General features: G+C 46.0%; 1 protein-coding gene across 10 annotated transcripts in view; it reads right to left on the bottom strand.

The window, feature by feature from the left end:
* Positions 1-19,866, bottom strand: part of TTLL5 (tubulin tyrosine ligase like 5) — a 234,578-nt gene that overhangs the window by 192,938 nt on the left and 21,774 nt on the right. For all 10 annotated transcript variants that reach the window (XR_005659888.1, XR_005659889.1, XM_039911662.1 and 7 more), the window contains exons 4-9: positions 18,297-18,379; positions 15,618-15,724; positions 11,560-11,690; positions 8,666-8,748; positions 1,263-1,332; positions 890-974 (exon numbers count right to left, since the gene is read on the bottom strand). Coding sequence is in view for 8 of the 10 variants with exons in the window: in XM_039911662.1 (XP_039767596.1) it covers positions 890-974; positions 1,263-1,332; positions 8,666-8,748; positions 11,560-11,690; positions 15,618-15,724; positions 18,297-18,379 (559 nt within the window). In the remaining 2 variants the exon portion in view is untranslated. The remainder of the gene's footprint in view (positions 1-889; positions 975-1,262; positions 1,333-8,665; positions 8,749-11,559; positions 11,691-15,617; positions 15,725-18,296; positions 18,380-19,866) is intronic.

Here is a 19,866-nt window from a genome sequence, read left to right as displayed (position 1 = left end):
CCTGGGTGAACCGGAACCTCAGTAACCAGTGTGTTGTCCTCCACTCTTACAACCAGAAGAAGTCAGCATCAACATTAATATAATCCCCACCCTATGACCAGCGTTTCCTAATACTTGGAACTTCTCTACTCCATGATTTCCCAGCGGGATGACTGTCGTGCTCTATTTGGGGGAGGGGTGGCCTACTCTAAGAATTATGTGAAGCTTCCAAATGCAGAGGTGACGTTGCTACAGAGCACAAAGAATGTCAACCAAGTCACTGAGGCCCGCCGCTTTCCTTCGTACCTTCCTCCCAAATAGACCTGTTCGTAATTCCAGGACCACAGTAGTCCAACCTAATTGCACTGCTGAAATGACTTCTTCCATAAAGGACATCCACCGCCAGCATGTCAATTTCAATACAGGCGGGCGAATGCCTTCCGGGAAGACATGTCAATTTTCATTTTCTCTTTGTCCAACTGTTTTGCTGAGTAAGACTTTACAGATGACTTTGAGGAGGAGAAAACTTCCTCACCCTTCAGCAAACTTACAGTCGGGAGCTTGGGCAGAGCTTCCACAACAAGTGCTATAGCCACCTCCTGATTTCTTCATGTCTGGCAGGATTTGACAGAGTCTTCAGGCCGTTATAGAAAGTAGCGTTTTTGCAGAGCTTGGTATTAAATTGGCAGTTAAGAAAACGGAGAAAAAAAAATAACCATGACATCATACTAGGCCATAGACCAAGTGAAACACTGATTATACATTACTATCTTTTAGTGGAATCTGAACCATCTGGGTTCATTCAGTCTTCATGAGCTTAGCAGCACAATAGGAAATAACTCTCTGAACCTGACGAGTTGCCTCAAAGAATCCCTCCAAAAAGCTTACTGAAAAAGAAGAAATCTCTTACCTGGCTAATCCTTCCTCGTAGAGGTAGATGACAAGAGGGTCATAGGATGTCACGAGCACATAGAGGCGCACATCAAATTTGAAATCTAGAAGAACAATTAAATGCACACTGAAAAATAATTCTACGAGTTTTCCATAACAGGCTGATTGGGATGTGGAGATGCAAAAACAAGGGGCCGTCGTAGAAATTAAATAATATATTTCTGGCAGCATCCATGGCCCAACTTCCACCTGTGGTGACTTAAGCGTTCTGAAATCATTAATAGTTCTCCGGAGGGCAGTATGACAAGATCTGTTCTCATCCCTTTTCCTGGCTGCACTGCTAAAATTCAAAGGGATCCCCAAGAAATGGAGCAAGAAAACGCATAACTCACCATCTATGAGGAGAGGGTTGTTGATGTAACGGGAGACCAGGATGTTCTCTTCCAGGGAAATCTGGTTTGGCTACAAAAGAGAGAGGATGAGAGCATGGAAGTGATGAGGAACCCCAACAGCTGGTTTGTGTGAGGGAAAAGGTGCTTTTTTCAAAGACCACTTCTAAAAACCTCAAGAAAGCAACTCCTTCTATAGGCCACTCCGATCTCCTATGAGGCCCAAATAATACCACCTCACTGACCTTGAGCAACTTTCATATACGACTTTAGGCTAACTCTGATTACAACCTCCTCACCTGTCTTCTCCCCAACAAACCTCCTCCCTGCAAATTTGTACTGTTAACCCCCTAGAGACCTCCGATCTTTTGACCCCATCCAATTTTCTCAACTCATCATGCCTTGTGATCAGGCCTCCACACACACAACCTTCCCCTGATGACCAAATTGATGCTCTCAACACCACCCTCTCTACTGAACACAACTCACTTGGCTCTTCTGTCCCTTTCTCAACCTCATACCACTAAGCCACAGAGCTGGATCCCCTGCACAGTCCACTTTCTTCGCTCTTGTGCACGAGCCGCAGCTCTGCTGACGGAAATCTAGGTATCAGCCCGACCTCGTCCACTTTATGTTTATTCTTATGTGCTTTAACTCTGCCCTCTCTTTTGCCCAGCAAAATTATTTCTCCATCCTTTCTGACACCCATGTCCACTGCCCTGGCTAGGTGTTCCAGATGTTTAACTCCCTCAAACCCCGTTCCCCTGCCTCCCCCATCTATTGCCCTTAATGACCGGGCCACTTACTTTATGGAGAAAATTGAAACTATCAGGTGTGATCTCCCTAATATTTCTCCTGCCCCTCCCCAGGCCCTCCCTCCTCCTGCCTCTCCAACTCTCCCATCTTTCCCAGCGTATTTCAAGAGTTCTCCTGCCTCCTCTAAAAATCCACCCACTCAATCTGTGCATCCGACCCCATCCCTTCACACCTTATCAAAACACGCTCCCCCTCTTTTCCTCCCTCCCTAACCTCCATCTTTAACTTTTCACTCTCCAGTGGCTTCTTCTCCACTGCTTTCAAGCATGCCCATCTCCCCTATCCAAAAAAACCCCACCTCTTGACCCCACAGCTCTCTCCAGTTATCGCACCATCTTCCTCCTATTATTCCTCTCCACTGTCCTTGAGCGAGTTGCCTACACCTGCCAACTCTAATTCCTCTCCTCCAGTTCTCTGCTTGACCCCCTCCAATCTGGCTTCCATCCCCTTTACTCCACCATCCTGGCTCTCCTCCTATCTCTTGGCCACTATTCTCAGTATCTTTCGAGGGCTCCTCCTCTGCTTCCTACCACCACCCTTTTTGTCTCACAAGTCCGTAACCTGGGTGTTATCCCTGACCTCTCTCCTTCATTCATCCCATATATTCAATCCATCACGAAATCCTGTTGGAGCCACCTTCACATTGCCCAAATCTGTCCTTTCCTCTCCATCCAAACTATCAGTTTAATACAAATCACTCATCCTATCCCACCTGGATTACTGCATCAGCCTCCTTGCTGACCTCCCAGCCTCCTGCCTCTCCCCACTCCAGTCCTACAGCGTGGCCAAGTGGAAGGAGCACGGGCTTGGGAGTCGGAGGTCATGGGTTCTAATCCCGGCTCCACCCTTTGTCAGCTGTTAGACTTGGGGCAAGTCACTTAACTTCTCTGGGCCTCAGTTCCCTCATCTGTAAAATGGGGATTACGACTGTGAGCCCCGTGTGGGACAACGTGATCACCCTGTATCTCCCCCAGGGCTTAGAACACTGCTTAGCACAGAGTGACAAATGCCATCATTACTATTATTACTAGGACTAGTATTAACATACTAGTATTAGTATATCTGCTGCCTGGATCATTATTCTACAAAAACCTTCAGGACATATCACCTCACTCCTCCAAAAAGTCCAGTGGTTACCCATCCACCTCCGCATCAAACAAAAACTCCTCAACACTGGCTTTATAACACTCAATCACCTTGCCCCTTCCTACCTCACCTTGCTACTCTACTACTACTACTTCGCTCTTCTAATGCCAACATATTCACTGTACCTTGCTCTCATCTTTCTCATCGTAGACCTCTCACCCGCGTCCTGCCTCTGGCCTGGAAAGCCCTCCCTCTTCATATTTGACAATTACTCACCCCAACTTCAAACCCTTAATGAAGGCACATCTCCTCCAAGAGGCCTTCCCTAAGCCCTTTTTTCCTTTTCTTCCACCCCCTTCTGTGTTGCCCTGACTTGCTACCTTTATTCATCCCCCCTCCCAGTCCCACAGCACTTATGTACATATCTGTAATTTATTCATTTATATTAATGTCTGCTGCCTCCCCTTCTTGACTGTAATTGTGGGTAGGGAATATGCCTTCTATTGTTGTGTTGAACTCTCCCAAACAGTACAGTGCTTTGCGCATAGTAAGCACAAAATAAATTTGATTGATTGATCAAGACAGCTTCAACAGTTGAAGAAATGTTCCCCTAAGGAAAAAGATAGAATCTTAGATCTTAACTGAATCCCACAGATAACCCGTGGATTACACTCAACCTCCAATCCTGTCAAGTATTTGGATGGAGCTTATAAAAGGAAGGTGATTTTGTGACTACCATAAAGCAGAGTATAGATACACCAATGCCATGCCTCAGTTTCCTCCCCCATAAAATGTAGATTTTATACCCGTTTTTCCTCCCTCTTAGACTGTGAGCACCATGTGGGACAAGGACTGTGTTCGACCTGATTAGCTTGCATCTACCCCAGTGCTTAGAACAGTGCTAGCACATACAAATGCCTAGCAAATACCACTATTATTATTATTGTTAGGACTGTCTCTACCCATACTCTTCTGTGTAGTTCTACACTGTTGATCATTTGTCTCTGTAGCTACCAAAACACTGGAATTAGTATACCTGGTCTGTACTCTTCCTTCTCCCCATTTTAAAGAAGGGCTTCCCTTTTCTAATCCTCATGACTAAGTTTCACCATCGTTCTTGGCGGGAGATGCCGCCGTGTATGTAAACAACGCCCTTTTGTAAGGACCTCCTGTTCAGCTTTCAGAAGTCCATAAACTACAAGGTTTGGAAAGGAATTCCCTGCTCCTTTCCCTACCTCTCCCTCTATGAAACAGAGTACCATTCTGCAGCACCCATTCTCCTCAAATATCACACTGAAGCACTACTAGACGGTAAGCTCCTTGAAGGTGGGGATCATGCCTACCAACCCTATCGTACTCTCCCACGTGCTTACTACAGTGCTTTGCATAGGAAGTGCTCAATCAATACAGTGATTGACTAATTCACCAAATCATTTACACTCTCCCCTGGCTCCTTTCAATCCCCTGGCAAAACTACAGTTAAATAGTAGTTAAACAGTTAGAGTGTAGTTTAACTATACTTGCAGAAAGTGACAGGGCATCTATCTAGAGGAAATATTTTTGCCTGTTAAAGGGAGAAAGATAATCATATTTGTCTCTCTGTAGCTTTTCCAGTGTACTGAAAGGAGCTAGGGTAGAGTCCGAGAGCCACCCATCTCACTTACAGATTTTATTCAAGATTGTGAGCCATTCACCCCAGCACTGTCAAAATGAGGACACCGGGCTTCTGTGAGGGATGGACGCAGCTCTATTTCATCATTAAAACTGAAGACAAAAGCTCCACCTCTCTTTAAAGGAAAAGGTAGCACTTGTAGGAGAAGAATCCGTAACCATTTTGTGTAGAAGAGTCAAACAAAAAAAACCTTTGAACAGTTGGTGTGCACTGAGTGTGAGCGGGGAATGTGTCAATCCACTCTGTTGCACTGTACTCTCCCAAGCACTTAGTACAGTATTCGCACAGGGTAAGTGCTCAATAAATATCACTGATTAATTGAGCCAGTCCCACAGTTTAAATCCACATTCGTGTAGCTTATTTCATTCTGGAGGTATAATTATAAAACAAAATGATTAATTTCATAAATACACCTCCAGAATGACATAAGCTACATTGCTCACACTGCCATATTCTGATGGGGTTTAGAGAGAGGAGAACCATGTAAAAAGAGCAGAGGGAGAGATAAAAGCAGGAGAAAAGGAGGCCAAACAGAGGAAAAAGAGGAAAGAAAGCACGGGGAGAGGAGAGAGGGAAAGAAGGAGAGAATTAAATTATTCCTGATTGTTTTCATTTAGGAAGGGGGCAGGGTGGGGCCAGAGCTGCAAAGCCCTGGGTCTGTTGGTGCTGCCATCTCTCTCACCCCTTCCTCCTACGTCACCAGCTTCCATGGACCTGGCATGTGTACAGGTAAATCTGCTTCCCCAGTGCCCACGAGGGCTGCTATAAGTCTGTGTGGTGCCCAGCACAAGGGTCCGAACTTGGTCCCTAACCAAGCACTTCCCAGTTCTTGAGGCAGGGCTACTCTTGTTCCGCATCTGGTCACCTGTGGAGACCTCCTGCTTGGCTTGCCGGTCTTTAGGCAGGGAGGGGTCATGTCCTACTGGCAGAGAGCAAGGAACGGAGGTGCCGCCTTGGCTCCAGCTCAGTTCCTTTGCAGGTCGGATGGATGGGGAAGGTCAGTTATTCCTGCCCGAAAAGTTGGGGGAGAGGGAGAAGATGTAGCTGTAGGGATTGTCCTCGTGGCAACAACTCCATCAAAGCAATAACCTCTGTGAAGTGGGCACCTACTCTTGAGGGCAGGGTTAGGATCCAAGAAGAGTCAGATGTAAATCATAAGTCATAGGCTACTGACCCTTCTTCAAAGATATCTGTTAAATTCCAATAAATCTAACAGAACTTTCAGAATTCTCAACAGAATAATGACCAAACTTATTAAGCACTTACTCTGTGCCCAGCACCGTGCTGAATGTTGGGATAGATATACGATAATCAGTCCGTACACAGTTCCCATCCCATACGGGGGATCACGGTCTAAGAGGAGGGAGAATAGGTATTTTATCCCCATTTTACAGATAAGGAAATTGAGGCACCGAGTGATTTCAGTGACTTACCCAAGGTCACCTAGTGGGGGGGAGGTGGAAGAACCAGGGCTGGAACTCACGTCTCCTGTCTCCCAGTCCCATGTTCTTAACAGTAGGGTACGTTACCTTTCAAAAATGCTCCACAACTTCACAGATTGTTCTGATATTTAAAGACACTTAGGAAAATGATACCCTTGACTGGAGCCAATTTATGCAACTCTGGTGGCTAAATGTCACTTCTACTGTCCTTATTTGTACCCAAGTCTGGAAATCACAGATCTTTCTTCATTCTTCCCCAAATCTAAGTAACATCAGGTTCGATAAACAAGAAATTTGGTCCTGATTTTTCCTTCACCATTTAGTTTTATTTAGTCACGAGAGATGTCAGTCGCAGCCCCATTTGAAACCTGACAGAGAAGCAGCCACCAGAGGGAGTCCAAAATTTTCTCCTCAGTGTCACGTTAAAAAAAAAAAAAAAAAAAAAAGGAGTCTTTTCTACTTCTCTTTGTTTTCTCAGACGCAGACTCAATTTTTACAGTTGTGGCTTGAAGTTTCACAAAAAAGAGGGTCTATTCCAAGGGATTGTAAATGTGGGGCCCCCTCTCAGTCCAAGGAAGAAACCACCTCGAAGCTGGGTTTTGGCAAGATGATTTCACTGTAGGTTCCCCAATCTCCCTGGACTCACTTTGACCCATCCTCCACCTCTCCCATCCCACCTACCCCCACAGTTTCTCAATCGCCACATGAGCTCAGTTCACAGCCCTTCTGTCCGGACTCTTACCCCTCCGCCTTCTCCCTCCTCAAATCAAAGAGAAAATCAGGCAGGAGTCTTGGAAATAGTTACTTCATGCAGTTGGCTAATGGGTCACATATTCCATGGGAAAGGATCCAGGTATGGAACAGAGGAGACAGTTAAGGCCTCCAGTGTACAGGGTAAAGGGAGAAAAGCAAGTCTTAAATACGAGGTATATTTGTCTGGGTAAAATGAAGGTAATAAAAATCCAATTTTTTGGTGGGATGGGAACATTTTTTCCATTGTTTCTTAAGGCTGCCGGATCCCCTCAGTGCCTTTTGGCGGCTTCCCAGGCTTTTGTCTGGCACCTCCATCAAATACCTAAGAGACTCAAACTCATTCCAAAGCCTTGGAGAGAGGAGAAGGAGGGGTGAGAGGGGAGGGAGAGGAGGGGTAGGGAAGAAAAGAGGGAGGGAGGGAGAGGAGAGGCAGTCAGTCCTGCAGAGCACTATGATCCACGCAGGGGGGTCCTCTGGGAACTCAGACACATCGGCCTGTCAGGGACCGAGCTTCTAGGGCAGAGACGGGGCACACGAGAATTGCCCAGCCAAGGCGAGTTTAGCTTTCTTGAACTTCACTGGGATCCTTTTCAACTAACAAATCAGAAGGACACAGAGCCCACCAGACACATGCGAAAAATCCGAGATGAACTGGGAGCCGTTTCTGGGTTTTCTGTCTCATCTCTTGCAAAATAAAAAAGCTAACCTTCTCAGCAGAGCCCAAATTCAAACGGCTCCCATCTAAGAGATTCAAACAACACTGGAGCCCTTGGCATGGATTCGGTGGAAAAGCTGTTGGACGTTCAGCCTTCACGCCAAGCCCCGATCAGAGCCAGAGGGGAGAGAAAAAAAGAGGCCCCAAAGGAAGTGACTTTTGCCTTGATACCATACAAAGACTTGACTAAAAAAGGCTTTCGGGGACACCGGCAAAAGTCTAGGGAATTTTGATCTGGGTCTTCCTCTGCAATCAGGTCACACCCAAACAGAGCAATAGCCACTCAACATCAGAGATTCTGCCGCTGATTTTGTGACCAAACTGAATTTAGAAGTCATGCCAACGTGAAAGCCCCTCAGGCACGCCAACCTGAAAACCCCTTAGGCTACTTGGCTTTTGCACACATATGACGCGAAGATCTAAGAGTGAGGCAGAGCTAGCTTGAATGGTGGATCTGCAGAGGAATGGGATTCCGCAGCCCCCAGGTGGGAAAGTGCATGACAGTCGGTCAATCATATTTACTTGGCACTTCCTGTGCGCAGAGCACTGAACCAGGAGAGTACCATATAACAATAAACAGACACATTTCCTGCCCACAACAAGCTTACAGCCTAGAATAGAGGAGAGAAGCCACTCAGCCGGCCATGATCATACGGTATATCGCCTGTGAGGAGATAAAACCCTGGGGACAATGAATGCTTTCTTTAAAATTCTTCCAAGACTGAGAGTTCACAATATTATACATACTGAGGACAACCAGAAGTTGTCTTGACGGTGGTCACAGAGTCGGGGGTGCAGGGGTAAGCTGCTTGAGGAGGCAGCAAGTCTTGTACTGACCTTGTAGAAAAGAGGCACCATCCCTGGATTAAAAACAAGCTTAGCAGAGTCTAGAAAAGAGGTCGGCCACTTGCCACGCACTTACATTGTTGATCAGGTAGACGCCACGTCCCCTGGATGACGCAACAGGTTTTACTATCCAAGGTCCCCGATCCTTTGAGTAGGAGCCTGCTCAAAACATTCAAAGACAGAGTGCGACAGTTATGAGGGACTGTTCAATTTAGGATTGTCTGAGTTTTCAGCAAAGGTTACCCAGTTTCAGAGGACCTGCCCAGGCCTCTGAACAAATCTGCATTTTCAGACTAACCTGAAGTTGAGATATTTTCCGTTCCAGTCAGTAATTAACTGGACTCATAAAAATTATCCTTCTTTCCAGAAAATTATCCAAGTTCTCTGAGAGTCCTTGGTGTAGAGAGCAAACATGCTTATGGCTTTTAAGAGGAGGCAATGTTCCCTGCCCCAGTTCTCCACAGAGGGACTGAAATAGGGAACAGAGGTTTATATCAGTAATTGTTTGTGACAAAATGGCTGTTCCATTGTCACCACCATAGCCAAAGACGGTTGAACATTCTCCCTAGTGGGTGTCATGTGGGTGGTTTGTAACAGTTGCAGCCGCCAAGCAGAGTCTGTAGATAGCTACCAGCCACCAGGATGAAAAGGAGCAAGAGGGCCAAGGGCCATCACGGCAGGGAGGACATTAGAGCAAGAGCGAGCAAGCTTCAGTCTGCAGGCGGGTACTCACCCCACTCCACAGGGTGGACTTGGTAGCCAACTGACAAAGTCAGGTATGAGCTCGGCACCGCACCTGTAGCACAATTTCTGTCTCCAACTCCCCACCCCTGCCTCTTGGCTAGGAGGAGAGCTCTGAAAACTCCTCAGGCGATCCTTCAGAACTAATGGTTGCCCTCGCCTTCATTTCTGTGCCATCATCTGAGACACACAGATCCCGACACCCACAGAGACAAAGACATCCTCACACCCTGATGGACTAATAGTTATTGATCAGACATGTGGATACAGAAAAACCCCAGCATTGAAACAGACTGGAAAGAGGCAACCCCAGAATCAAACATACAAACCTATGAATACCTAGACACTCACCTTAAGAGGACCCAGACCAAAGCATTACAGTGTTGAGGGTTAGCAAAGGCTGAGTTTCATAGGCGGCATGATAATGGGCAATGCAAGATGTCAAAGAGGCTGAGTTAATTCTAGAGAGCTTGGGGGGGGGGGGGGAGGGGAGCTAACACACCAAATTAGAATGCCAAGAATTGAATCTTGTCAGTCTCATGCATGAAGGCATATGTAGTGACCTCTAATGCTATTTTTGTGCTTCTATTCCAAGAGCTTCTATCACAAACTGAGCTTCCTGCACTAAACGTTCAGCATAATTGAATGCTTAGCATAATTATGAGTCGGAGGTATTTGGGTTTGGATCTTTAAGCCATTCTGGTCTGTTACCGAAATCTCAAATATTTAAATTTGTTGCATTATTGGACTTCTGCCTTAGACTCCAAAGCACTTGCACTTTCGTGACAATCCATAGCGTGAACACAGCAGATCAATTAGGAAGAGATAATCAGAGTGTCAGAGGTAACAGGCTTAACAAGCCTGACTTTCCTAAAATCAATCAATTAATGGTACTATTGAGCACTTCTTTTTAATGGCATTTGTTAAACACTTACTATGCGCCAGGCACAGTTCTAAGCGCTGGGGCAGATACAAGGTAATCGGGTTGGACACAATTCCTGTCCCACATGGGGCTCACAATCTTAATTCCAATTTTACAGATGAGGTAATAGGCCCAGAGAAGAGAAGTGACTTGTGCAATGTCACACAGCAGACGAGCGGCAGAGGCAGAATTTGAACCCAGGTCCTTCTGCCTCCCCAGGCCCGTGCTCTATCCGCTAGACCATGTTGCTTAATGTGTGCAGAGCACTGAACTAAGCACCTGGAAGAGTACAACACATCAGAGTTGGTAGACGCATTCGCTGCCCACAAGGCGTTACTGAAAAACCTTCCATTAAAATATATTCCAGCGGCTCACACCACAAAAACGAAAGAGGCGGGGCGGAAACTGGAAAATAAATGTCTCGCAAGGATTGGCCACTCCTTAGGACACATCTCTAGAGGCGGGCAGGGAGATTACTGCTGCTGCGTCTCCTCACTGGAAAATTGTAAAAGCTGCAGGTCACCCCCCCGGGACTGGCTGGCAAATGCTCAAATGCCTTCTGGGGAATTCTGACTCTGCTATTGGATTTTTCTCATCCCGGATTTTATTTTGATGGATGTGGGAAAACAAGGGTAAAAAATGTGCCTTCTTACTGGCAAGTGACAGACAGAGATTTTGATACCTCCTTACAGTTTTACATTCCTTCAGGCATATGTCCTCAGATAGCAACATATGCTGAGAAGCAGTGCAGCCTAGTAGAGCACTGGCCAGGGAGACAGAGGATTTGGGTTCTCATCCCGGTTCCACCACATGTCTGCTGTGTGACCTTGGGCAAGTCATTTCACCTCCTCTGTGCCTCAGTTAGCTCATCTGTCTAATAGGGATCGAGACTGGGAGCCCCACGTGGGATAGAGACTGTGTCCAATCCCATTTGCTTGTATCCACTCCAGGACTTAGAAGAGTGCCCGGCACAGAATAAGTGCTGAACGAGTACCATAATTCTTATTATTATCTAGGCTCAGAATGAATATAGTAAATGAGAAACAAAGCCTGCAGGAGAATGGTATGAATGGATACGGTGCCTATGAACATACTTAGAATAAAGATATAGAGCACTAAGTCAAAGTGTCACTGTAAGTAATGGATATGGAGATGACTAAGGCCACCTTCTATTGTTTAAAGAGTTTCTGCAAATCCTGCGTAAGGACTGCAATTATAGGAATTGCCATAGCCAGGACTTGTTCCCGTTTGGAGAAAGTCACTGGCCCATGTCTACTGTGAAGAATCAAGAGGACCTTGTCACTTACTACAGAATTCTGGATACTCGGCGGGCAGAAGGAAGGTCTGTGGGAGGATGTGGAATGCCTTGAATCCATGTGCTTGCTGCATTCGGATAACATTCTTGTACAGTCTGTCCTTCCGGGTGAGTTCATAAGATCTAAAAGCACATAAGCCATTACCAACAGGTTTTCCTACTAAATAAACTGGTTCTCGGGGACCAGCCTGGGTCCTGGTAGTCTAAACGGGCAACTCAGAAGACATCAGAAGATAGGTGCTTTGGGGACATGAGCATCGGAGGCAGGAATATTCGATATTAACTGTTGAAAAGAGAGTTTATAGCACAGACGGCCAGATTTTTGGGTTCCGAGAGGCTGCCAATGTGATGTGGGATGAGACAGAGTGCCCGGTGCGGGAGGGGAATGTGATGAGGTGGTTGTGATGAAATCTTAGGACACAGAACACCCCTGCTGTAACGGTTCACGGCCATGGTGGCCAAACAGTGGCTCGTGAGCTACATGTGGGTGGTTCTTCCTCTGTTGCTGTGGCTCTCGAGGCAAAAAACCAAGTACCGCATGCTTTGTATCATGCCTGTCACCGTGATGGAGGGCACCAGTGTGTTGCTGCTGAAGCCCTGATGGCAGCAGTCCTCTTGCCTGGGCAGAGAAGGGATGTGGCACCCAATGCTCCCAGGGCCTTTGCTTGCTTGTTCTAGCTTGCCGCCACTGGCCACTCCTCCTTGCTCTTCGCCGCTTGCCAGCCTCACTGCCCCTTCCGAAAACACCTGCTCTCGGCTGCTTTTGATTTACAGCGCTTGGTCACCTTATGTCTTTAGTTTGTGGCTCTTCAGTTCATGAGGCTTGACTCCCCTGGTTTCTAATATTACGTGGCCTTGCAATTGTGTGATAAGTACAACAGACTGTAGGGGAAATGTTTTGTTTTACAAATTTAAAACTTAGGGACTAGATGAGAGCACCATCTCTTGGGCACATTCAGTTCCAGTTCAGACTATTGCTGCAGCGCTTTCCTTCAGAAAATGCTCATTATTCACTACGATTAAGTAAATGATGGACTACTTATTCTCTCTCCCTTTCTGTTTTCTTAATTTTTTTGTAATCTTTTATTTTTCTCCTAGTGAACTCTCTGCACGTCATTCTCAGACATTACGCTTATGTTCCTCTCGGTATCCTGTCCCAGTGTGTGTCTGAGAAGCCGCGTGGTCTAGTGGAAAGAGCACAGGCCTGGGAGTCAGAAGACGTGGTTCTAACCCCAGTTCTGCCACTTGCCTGTTGTGGGACTTTGGGCAAGTCACTTAACTAGTCTGTGCTTCAGTTTCCTCATCTGTAAATATGGAGACAAAATACCTATTCTTCTTTTTCTCCCTTAGACTGAGAGCCCCGTGTGGGCCAGGGATTGGGTCCAATCTGATTGTATTATATCTACTCCAACATATAGCACAGAGCTGGGCACATATTAAGTGCTTAATGAATACTACAATCGTTATTATCATTTGGGTGTGCGAGTGTGTGATTCAACCCTTAGATGGCTTTATCCTTGTGAGTTATGAATGCATTCCCTTTGGTTATGGATATGAACTCCACCATGGGTCAGCCTGAGACTTCTGTCTTTGGATTAGTGTGTTTGCACATGTCTCTAGAAGTACATAAATATGCCCGCATATCTGTATTCGCATATGAGTGTACTTGGGTAGCTGTGCATATGAACCAGTTGGAGATCTGTCCCTTTCTGTATGGAGGTTAGCAGTACTCAGCGGATCTGTGACGTGTCCTCCAGGCTTAAGTTTTTGTTTAACTGTAAATGTGGTTGTTTTTTGATTGGTTTTTTTTTGTGGTATTTCTTAAGCACTAACTGTGTGCCAAGCGCTCTATTAAGTGCTGGAGTAGATACAAGTTAAGCGGGTTGGACACATTCTCTGTCCCACACAGTCCCTGTCCCACATAGGGCTCATAGCCTTAATCCACTTTATACAGATGAGGTAACTGAGGCACAGAGAAGCTAAGTGACTGGCCCAAAGTAACACAGCAGACGAGCTGTACAGCTGGGATTAGAACCCAGATCCTTCACTACCAGGCCCGTGCTCTATCCACTAGGCCATGCTGCTTCTCTTTTCTGTTGGACCCAGAGACTGTGTCCAACCCGATTAACTTCTATCTCCTCCATGATGGTTTGGTCCCTGGGTGTCCTGCATATAAACATGAATGGGTGTCCCATATGCAGATCTCTGGGTATAAGCTTGCTTCTGCGGGCTCCTGTGTGTGTTCCATTTATGAGTATGCATGCATTTCTGTAATTCTCCTAAGATCAAATACAGGTCCTTGGAGACCCAGAGAGATCCTGGATCCAGGGGCTGCCCATTCCCCACTTTGGCAGGAAAAAGGGCACGTTGGGCCTGAAGCTTCAGGCCTGCTCCCCCATCTCTAAGCCTTCCTCAGAGGTTTTAAAGTCCTGCTCCCTGCCAAAGGAATAAACCAGGCAGATTTATTCTGCCTAAGTTCAGCCCCAGTGTCCAGAGGCCAGGTGAAAGGGATTCAAATCTCCCAAGTCCAACCTCAGTTATTCATTCCCCACACTGATGGGGAGAAGAGATTCCAAGTCCCCAAGATCTGCTACAAAACTAAGGCTCTACTCTGGCTCCTCCCCACATGCAGCAGTAGAGGGTCTCTAATCATGTCAAAGGAGAAGGTGGGAGGTCGGAAGTTAGAGGCCTCAAATGCTTTCACAGGCCGTGGGGCGTGTCCGGAGACCCAATTAGGGCCAGCTCAGCTCTCTGTTTGCCAGGCAAGGACACGCTGATCTCCAGCGCTAGATGACTGAGCATCTCCGGCACCAGTTACCTCAGAACCAGGACTTAAATGGTTGCACCCAAACAACTGATTTTCTTCAGCCCACTATTTCTCTTACCAAATTGGATTTTTCTACTCTGCAAGGGGGGAAAAAACACACCAAGACAGACCCTAATAAGGAATTAGATGATGAGGCTTAAATTTGGATAAATTTAAACTAATTTTCATTTGGGTCAGGAACCGAATGCAAATCCACACATTCTGAATTCTGAAAAAAAGCCCGCCATGCCTTGAAGTTTTCTCAATGATCATCCACCCTCTGAAGCATTTTAGAATACTGCGTTTTTTTTACATGGATCACGCCATTGCATTTAGTCAAGAAACGGAGCCCTAAAAATGATGAGACCACACCGACACCTGAAACTATGGTCCGAATTCAAATAACAATGGAAGTACTACGAACTTCAAAGCTAAAGGTCTCGAACACCCTGTGCCCCAAACACCTACGCCATGGAATCTGTCTGTGGACCAATCCACAGTGTCAGCTGTCTCAACTTTTGTCAAAACCTTCATGATGACTACAATGGAATGTATGTTTACACTGGTGAGGCAGTAGCCAAGTGTCTGATCGGTTTCTAGGGCAATGATTCACAAAGACCGTGGGTCTCACAGGCTCCCACTGTTCCCACGGTGAGACCCTAAATTTACTTTCTGCCCCTTTAAAGCAGAGAGTCATATCGCTGGGAAAACCAAGCATCACAGCCTGCAGCAGAGATTGGCAGCAATTCGTACCTGGATTTTGAAACCAAAATGTGGCTGTTTAACAGACTGTGCATTAATTGGGGGATTTTTTTTTTAGAACAGCCCTCTCTTTGTGGAGTGCAGACCTAAACTAACTGGTATCGCTATTCCCCTTCTGACCTCAAAACGGCTCTGCTAAAGCACCTCAAACACGAGCAACTGAACATTTCAATCTTAATCATCCAAACGTGACTTGGTTATCCAACACTTAACGACTCCTAAGTAGGGACTCGCAACTGTATTTGACTATGTGGTGTTTACCACATTATTCAAAAACCATCTGCCAGAGACTATGAAATTCATTTCTTCTACCGTTCAAGTCAAAATTCTACTCGGGCCCCTCGAGATCCAAGCAATAAGTCCAATGCCACTTCTTTCCACACTGCCGCTCAGAATGTCAGGCAGGTTCCTCACTGGCACCAAACTGCATCTCCCATCTCCCTCTTTTTCTTAAACTGAAGGCAGAGAGACTGTGCCATTACCTGGGGAAGTGGTTGACCTTCTGAACGTCCGAGAGAGTACGCAGCAGGAGAGGCTTCAGGTGGGATCCAGTCCACATGAGGTTATACTCGGTGCTGTTTGGGTGAACCTGGGGAAAACAAACAATCAATAGCTGGTCTCTTCCAAAGGCATGTTACAGCACACGCACCTAAATATACACAAACATACAGGATTGACATTTGTAACCAGTCTACCACGTCGCCAGTCTCGATGAGATTAGATGAGGGCTCGACCCCATGAGGGAAAGAGGAGGCATGGGCAAAGCAAATCAAAGGGGTGAAAACTTGGGGAAGGAAAGAAGGCTGGCCCTTGCGAGACATATCATGACGTTCCCAGCCTCTTACTCATCCTCTTATCTAGATAAAAGTCCCAATGAAATCTCTCTTTCCTGGAACTTCCCTCGTGTACCATTTTAGATGCCGATAAAGAAAGGTAAGCTCTTAATAAGAGCAGGAATTCTTCTCCCTCTCTAGATTGTCAACTCACTGTGGTCAAGGAATGTGTTTGCTGTTGTATTGTCCTCCCCCAAGTGCTTAGTTATGAGAAGCAGCGTGGCGCAGTGGAAAGAGCACGGGCTTTGGAGTCAGAGGTCATGGGTTCGAATCGCGGCTCTGCCACTTGTCAGCTCTGTGACTGTGGGCAAGTCACTTCTAACGTTGGTATTTGTTAAGCGCTTACTATGTGCAGAGCACTGTTCTAAGCGCTGGGGTAGATACAGGGTCATCAGGTTGTCCCACGTGAGGCTCACAGTTAATCCCCATTTTACAGATGAGGTAACTGAGGCACAGAGAAGTGAAGTGACTTGCCCACAGTCACCCAGCTGACAAGTGGCAGAGCCGGGAGTCGAACTCATGACCTCTGACTCCAAAGCCCAGGCTCTTTTCCACTGAGCCACGCTGCTTCCCTACTTCACTTCTCTGTGCCTCAGTTACCTCATCTGTAAAATGGGGATTAAGACTGCGAGCCCCCCGTGGGACAACCTGATTCCCCTGTGTCTACCCCAGCGCTTAGAACAGTGCTCTGCACATAGTAAGCGCTTAACAAATACCAACATTATTATTATTACATTATTATTAGTATAGTGCTTTGCACAAAGTAAGCGCTCAATAAATATAACCGAATGAACAAATGAAAGTGAGGTTGAAAAACAAAACAGCCAGGATCAGAGCTTTCCCAAAACCAATCACTCAATCAGTTGTATTTACTGAACACTTACTAGGTGCAGAGCACTGCAGTCAGTGCTTGGAGAAATACAAAATGTCTCCTCACACACACGTATGGCAAAATCAAAGCAATGGAGGCTTGAGACTTCATGTTAACAATGAAACTACAATTTCACAGAAGCTCAGACTCTTGGCCAAGCCAGGGAATGAGACAAAGACATTTCTGCAAAAGAACTGCCTCAGTAAAGACATTACCTTGAACAGGGAGAGAAAGATAGGGTCCCTCCCTGGAAATCTGGCCAATTGGCCGGCATGAGAGAAGTCATTCCCTTCCTGCTTAGTATTTGCTGTTCAATGTTTTTCTTTTTTTTTCCTCCATGACTGGTCGTTCTTTATATTATGAGCTACTTAACATTGAAGACAGTGTACATAACATGCAACTTTTTCTGCGTTCAATGAAGAACTCTAATGATACAAATCCATGGTATTTACTGAGCGCTTACTGTGTGAAGAGCACTGTACTCAGCACTGGGCATAGTACAACAGCCCACAGTGAGGTTACAGTCTACAGGGAGACACAGAATAGTAGAGTGTAAGGATAGGCACACAAGTGCTGTGGGGCTAGGGGGAGTATCAAAGTGCTTTAAGTGTACACAGTCAAGTGCATAAGAGATGCAGACAGGAGGGTGGGGAGGAGAAATGAGGACCTAGTCAGGGAAGGCCTCTTGGAGAATGTGTGATTTAAGAGGGGTTTGGAAGGTGGGAAGAGGGGCGTACTTTTAGATATGAAGGGGGAGGGGTTCCAGGCTAGAGGGAGGATGGTTCAGTAACAGGATGGGCAAGATTGAGGTTTAGGAAGTAGGATGGAAATAGCAGATCAGTAAGACAAGTTAAGAAGGAGAAAACTGACTGAGTGCCTTAAAATCGACAAGGACTAACAGCTTGATGCAGAGGTGGATGGGCAACCGTTGGAGGTTTCGAGGAGTGGGGAGATAGGGTCTGAACGGTTTTTCAGAAAAATGATCTGGGTAACACAGTGAAATATGGACTGGAGAGGGGAGAGACAGGAGGCAGGAAGGTCAAGGATGAGGCCGATGCTTCAGACACAGAGGGAAATAAGTGCCTGGATCAGCATGGAAGAAGTCTGGATGGAGAGGAAAAGGCTGATTTTAGAGATGTTGTAATGGAAGAACTGACAGAATTTCATGACAAACTGAATATGTAGGGTTGAGTGAGAGAGATGAGTTGAGAATTATGTCAAGATTGGGGGCTTGTGAGACAGGCAGGATGGTAAGAAATAAAAAGTCAGGGGGAGGACAGGGTTTGGGTGGGAAGATAAGGAGTTAATGATGACAGTTTTAAGGAAATAAAGACTCAGAACCTTAATCCTGTGGGCATCCTCTACCTGGACTTAATAGGCTAAGTCAGCAAGTGACCAGGATTTCAGCTTCTCAGTAGAACAGTTGAGGTTAGCAGGACAGACACTGGACAACTTACCTCGTGAAATCCATGAGCTGTCAGAATGCTGCGCACCAGGCGACTGTCGGTCCGCACAATCTTATACGACAGGTGATAACGTTCTACAGGGAAAGGATGAAAAAGAGGGGTTACTGGGGAGTTGGCACCTGAGGTGACAAAACAGCACAAAACCTTGATTTGCCCAGATGGCCTTTTCCCAACTTAGGCTAAACTAAATGCTGAAACAGAATTTTAATAAGGAAAACACTCTCCAAAGGTGGTCCAAGAGACGACAGAGGAAAGATAATTGAGAAGGTCGGCTTGCTGCTTGCAAGGCTTTCATGCAATAACATGCCATCAAAGGTCAAACACAAATGAAGGTCTTCAGAAGTCCAGGACTATCTAACTGTCTATATAAGTGAGAGACCCAGACATCCCACAGTTAATTCTGCATTATCTATTTTTTGCAATATTTGTTAAGCACTTATTATGTTCCAGGCGCTGGGGGAGATAAAAGCTAATCATATTGGACACAGTCCATATCCCACATAAGACTCACAGTCTTAATCTCCATTTTACGGATGAGGTAATTGAGGCACAGGGAAGTGAATAGACATCCAAGGTCAGGCAGCAGACAGGTGGTGCACCTGGGAGTAGAATCCAGGACTTCTGATTCTCCGGTCTGTGCTCTATCCACTAGGATATGCCGCTGCTTCCCATGACCGAGCAGTTCGATCGGCATCTCTTTTAGGCCAAACTCAACATAGAATTGTTTTCAAATATGAAGGATTCACAAACACCTAAGCTGGCATACCCCAGCTACCAACCACCACCGGATAGAGACAACCGAGAGATGCAGCCATTCTTGTTTGATACCATACCGCAGGTTATAACGACTCACAGTATAGCCACCGATGCAAAAACCCACTGAATTGACATTTTACAGATTGCTTTAGCTAAGTAAAGACCTTCCACACCTGAGTTGGGATTACACAATCAACGAGCGGATCATGAAGACAGTTCTGACCACAGTCTGTGTTATTTTCAAAGAACAGAAGAGAACCCAAGCGCTTTAGTAAAGTGCTCTGCACACAATAAACACTCAATAAATACGACTGAATGAATTTAGAAATGAATGAAGAGGAGAGTGGCATAACGAAAAAAACACGAGCCTGGGAGTCAGAGGACTTGAGTTCTAATCCTCATCCTGACGTTTGTCTCCAGTGTGACCTCGGTCACGTCACTTTCCTTCTTTGTGCCCCAGTTTCCTCATGTGTAAAAAGGGGGTTTAATACCTGCTTCTTTCTCCCCCATAGAAGGTGAGCCCTAGTGGGACAGGCACCGTTTCTGTCCCGATTAACTTGTATCTACCCCAATGCTTATGGTGGTTGGTACATAGTAAAAGCATAAATACCACAGTTATTTCTTTTATTACTATTATGGTGGTCATCAATGAGTTTCACTGCATCTCATTTCCAGCAATCACTGTCCAAAGAGGACCTCGTCGAACTTCAACAATCCAATGCATGCCTCAAAGCAACTGGCCAAAATGATCGAAGTATTTACCTTGTCTCCCCACACCACCTAAAATTTGGGGATTAAGAAGTCT

Source organism: Ornithorhynchus anatinus, chromosome 1, assembly GCF_004115215.2.
Source record: "Ornithorhynchus anatinus isolate Pmale09 chromosome 1, mOrnAna1.pri.v4, whole genome shotgun sequence".
Classification (NCBI taxonomy): Eukaryota; Metazoa; Chordata; class Mammalia; order Monotremata; family Ornithorhynchidae; genus Ornithorhynchus; species Ornithorhynchus anatinus.
This window is presented reverse-complemented; position numbering and strand designations above follow the sequence as displayed.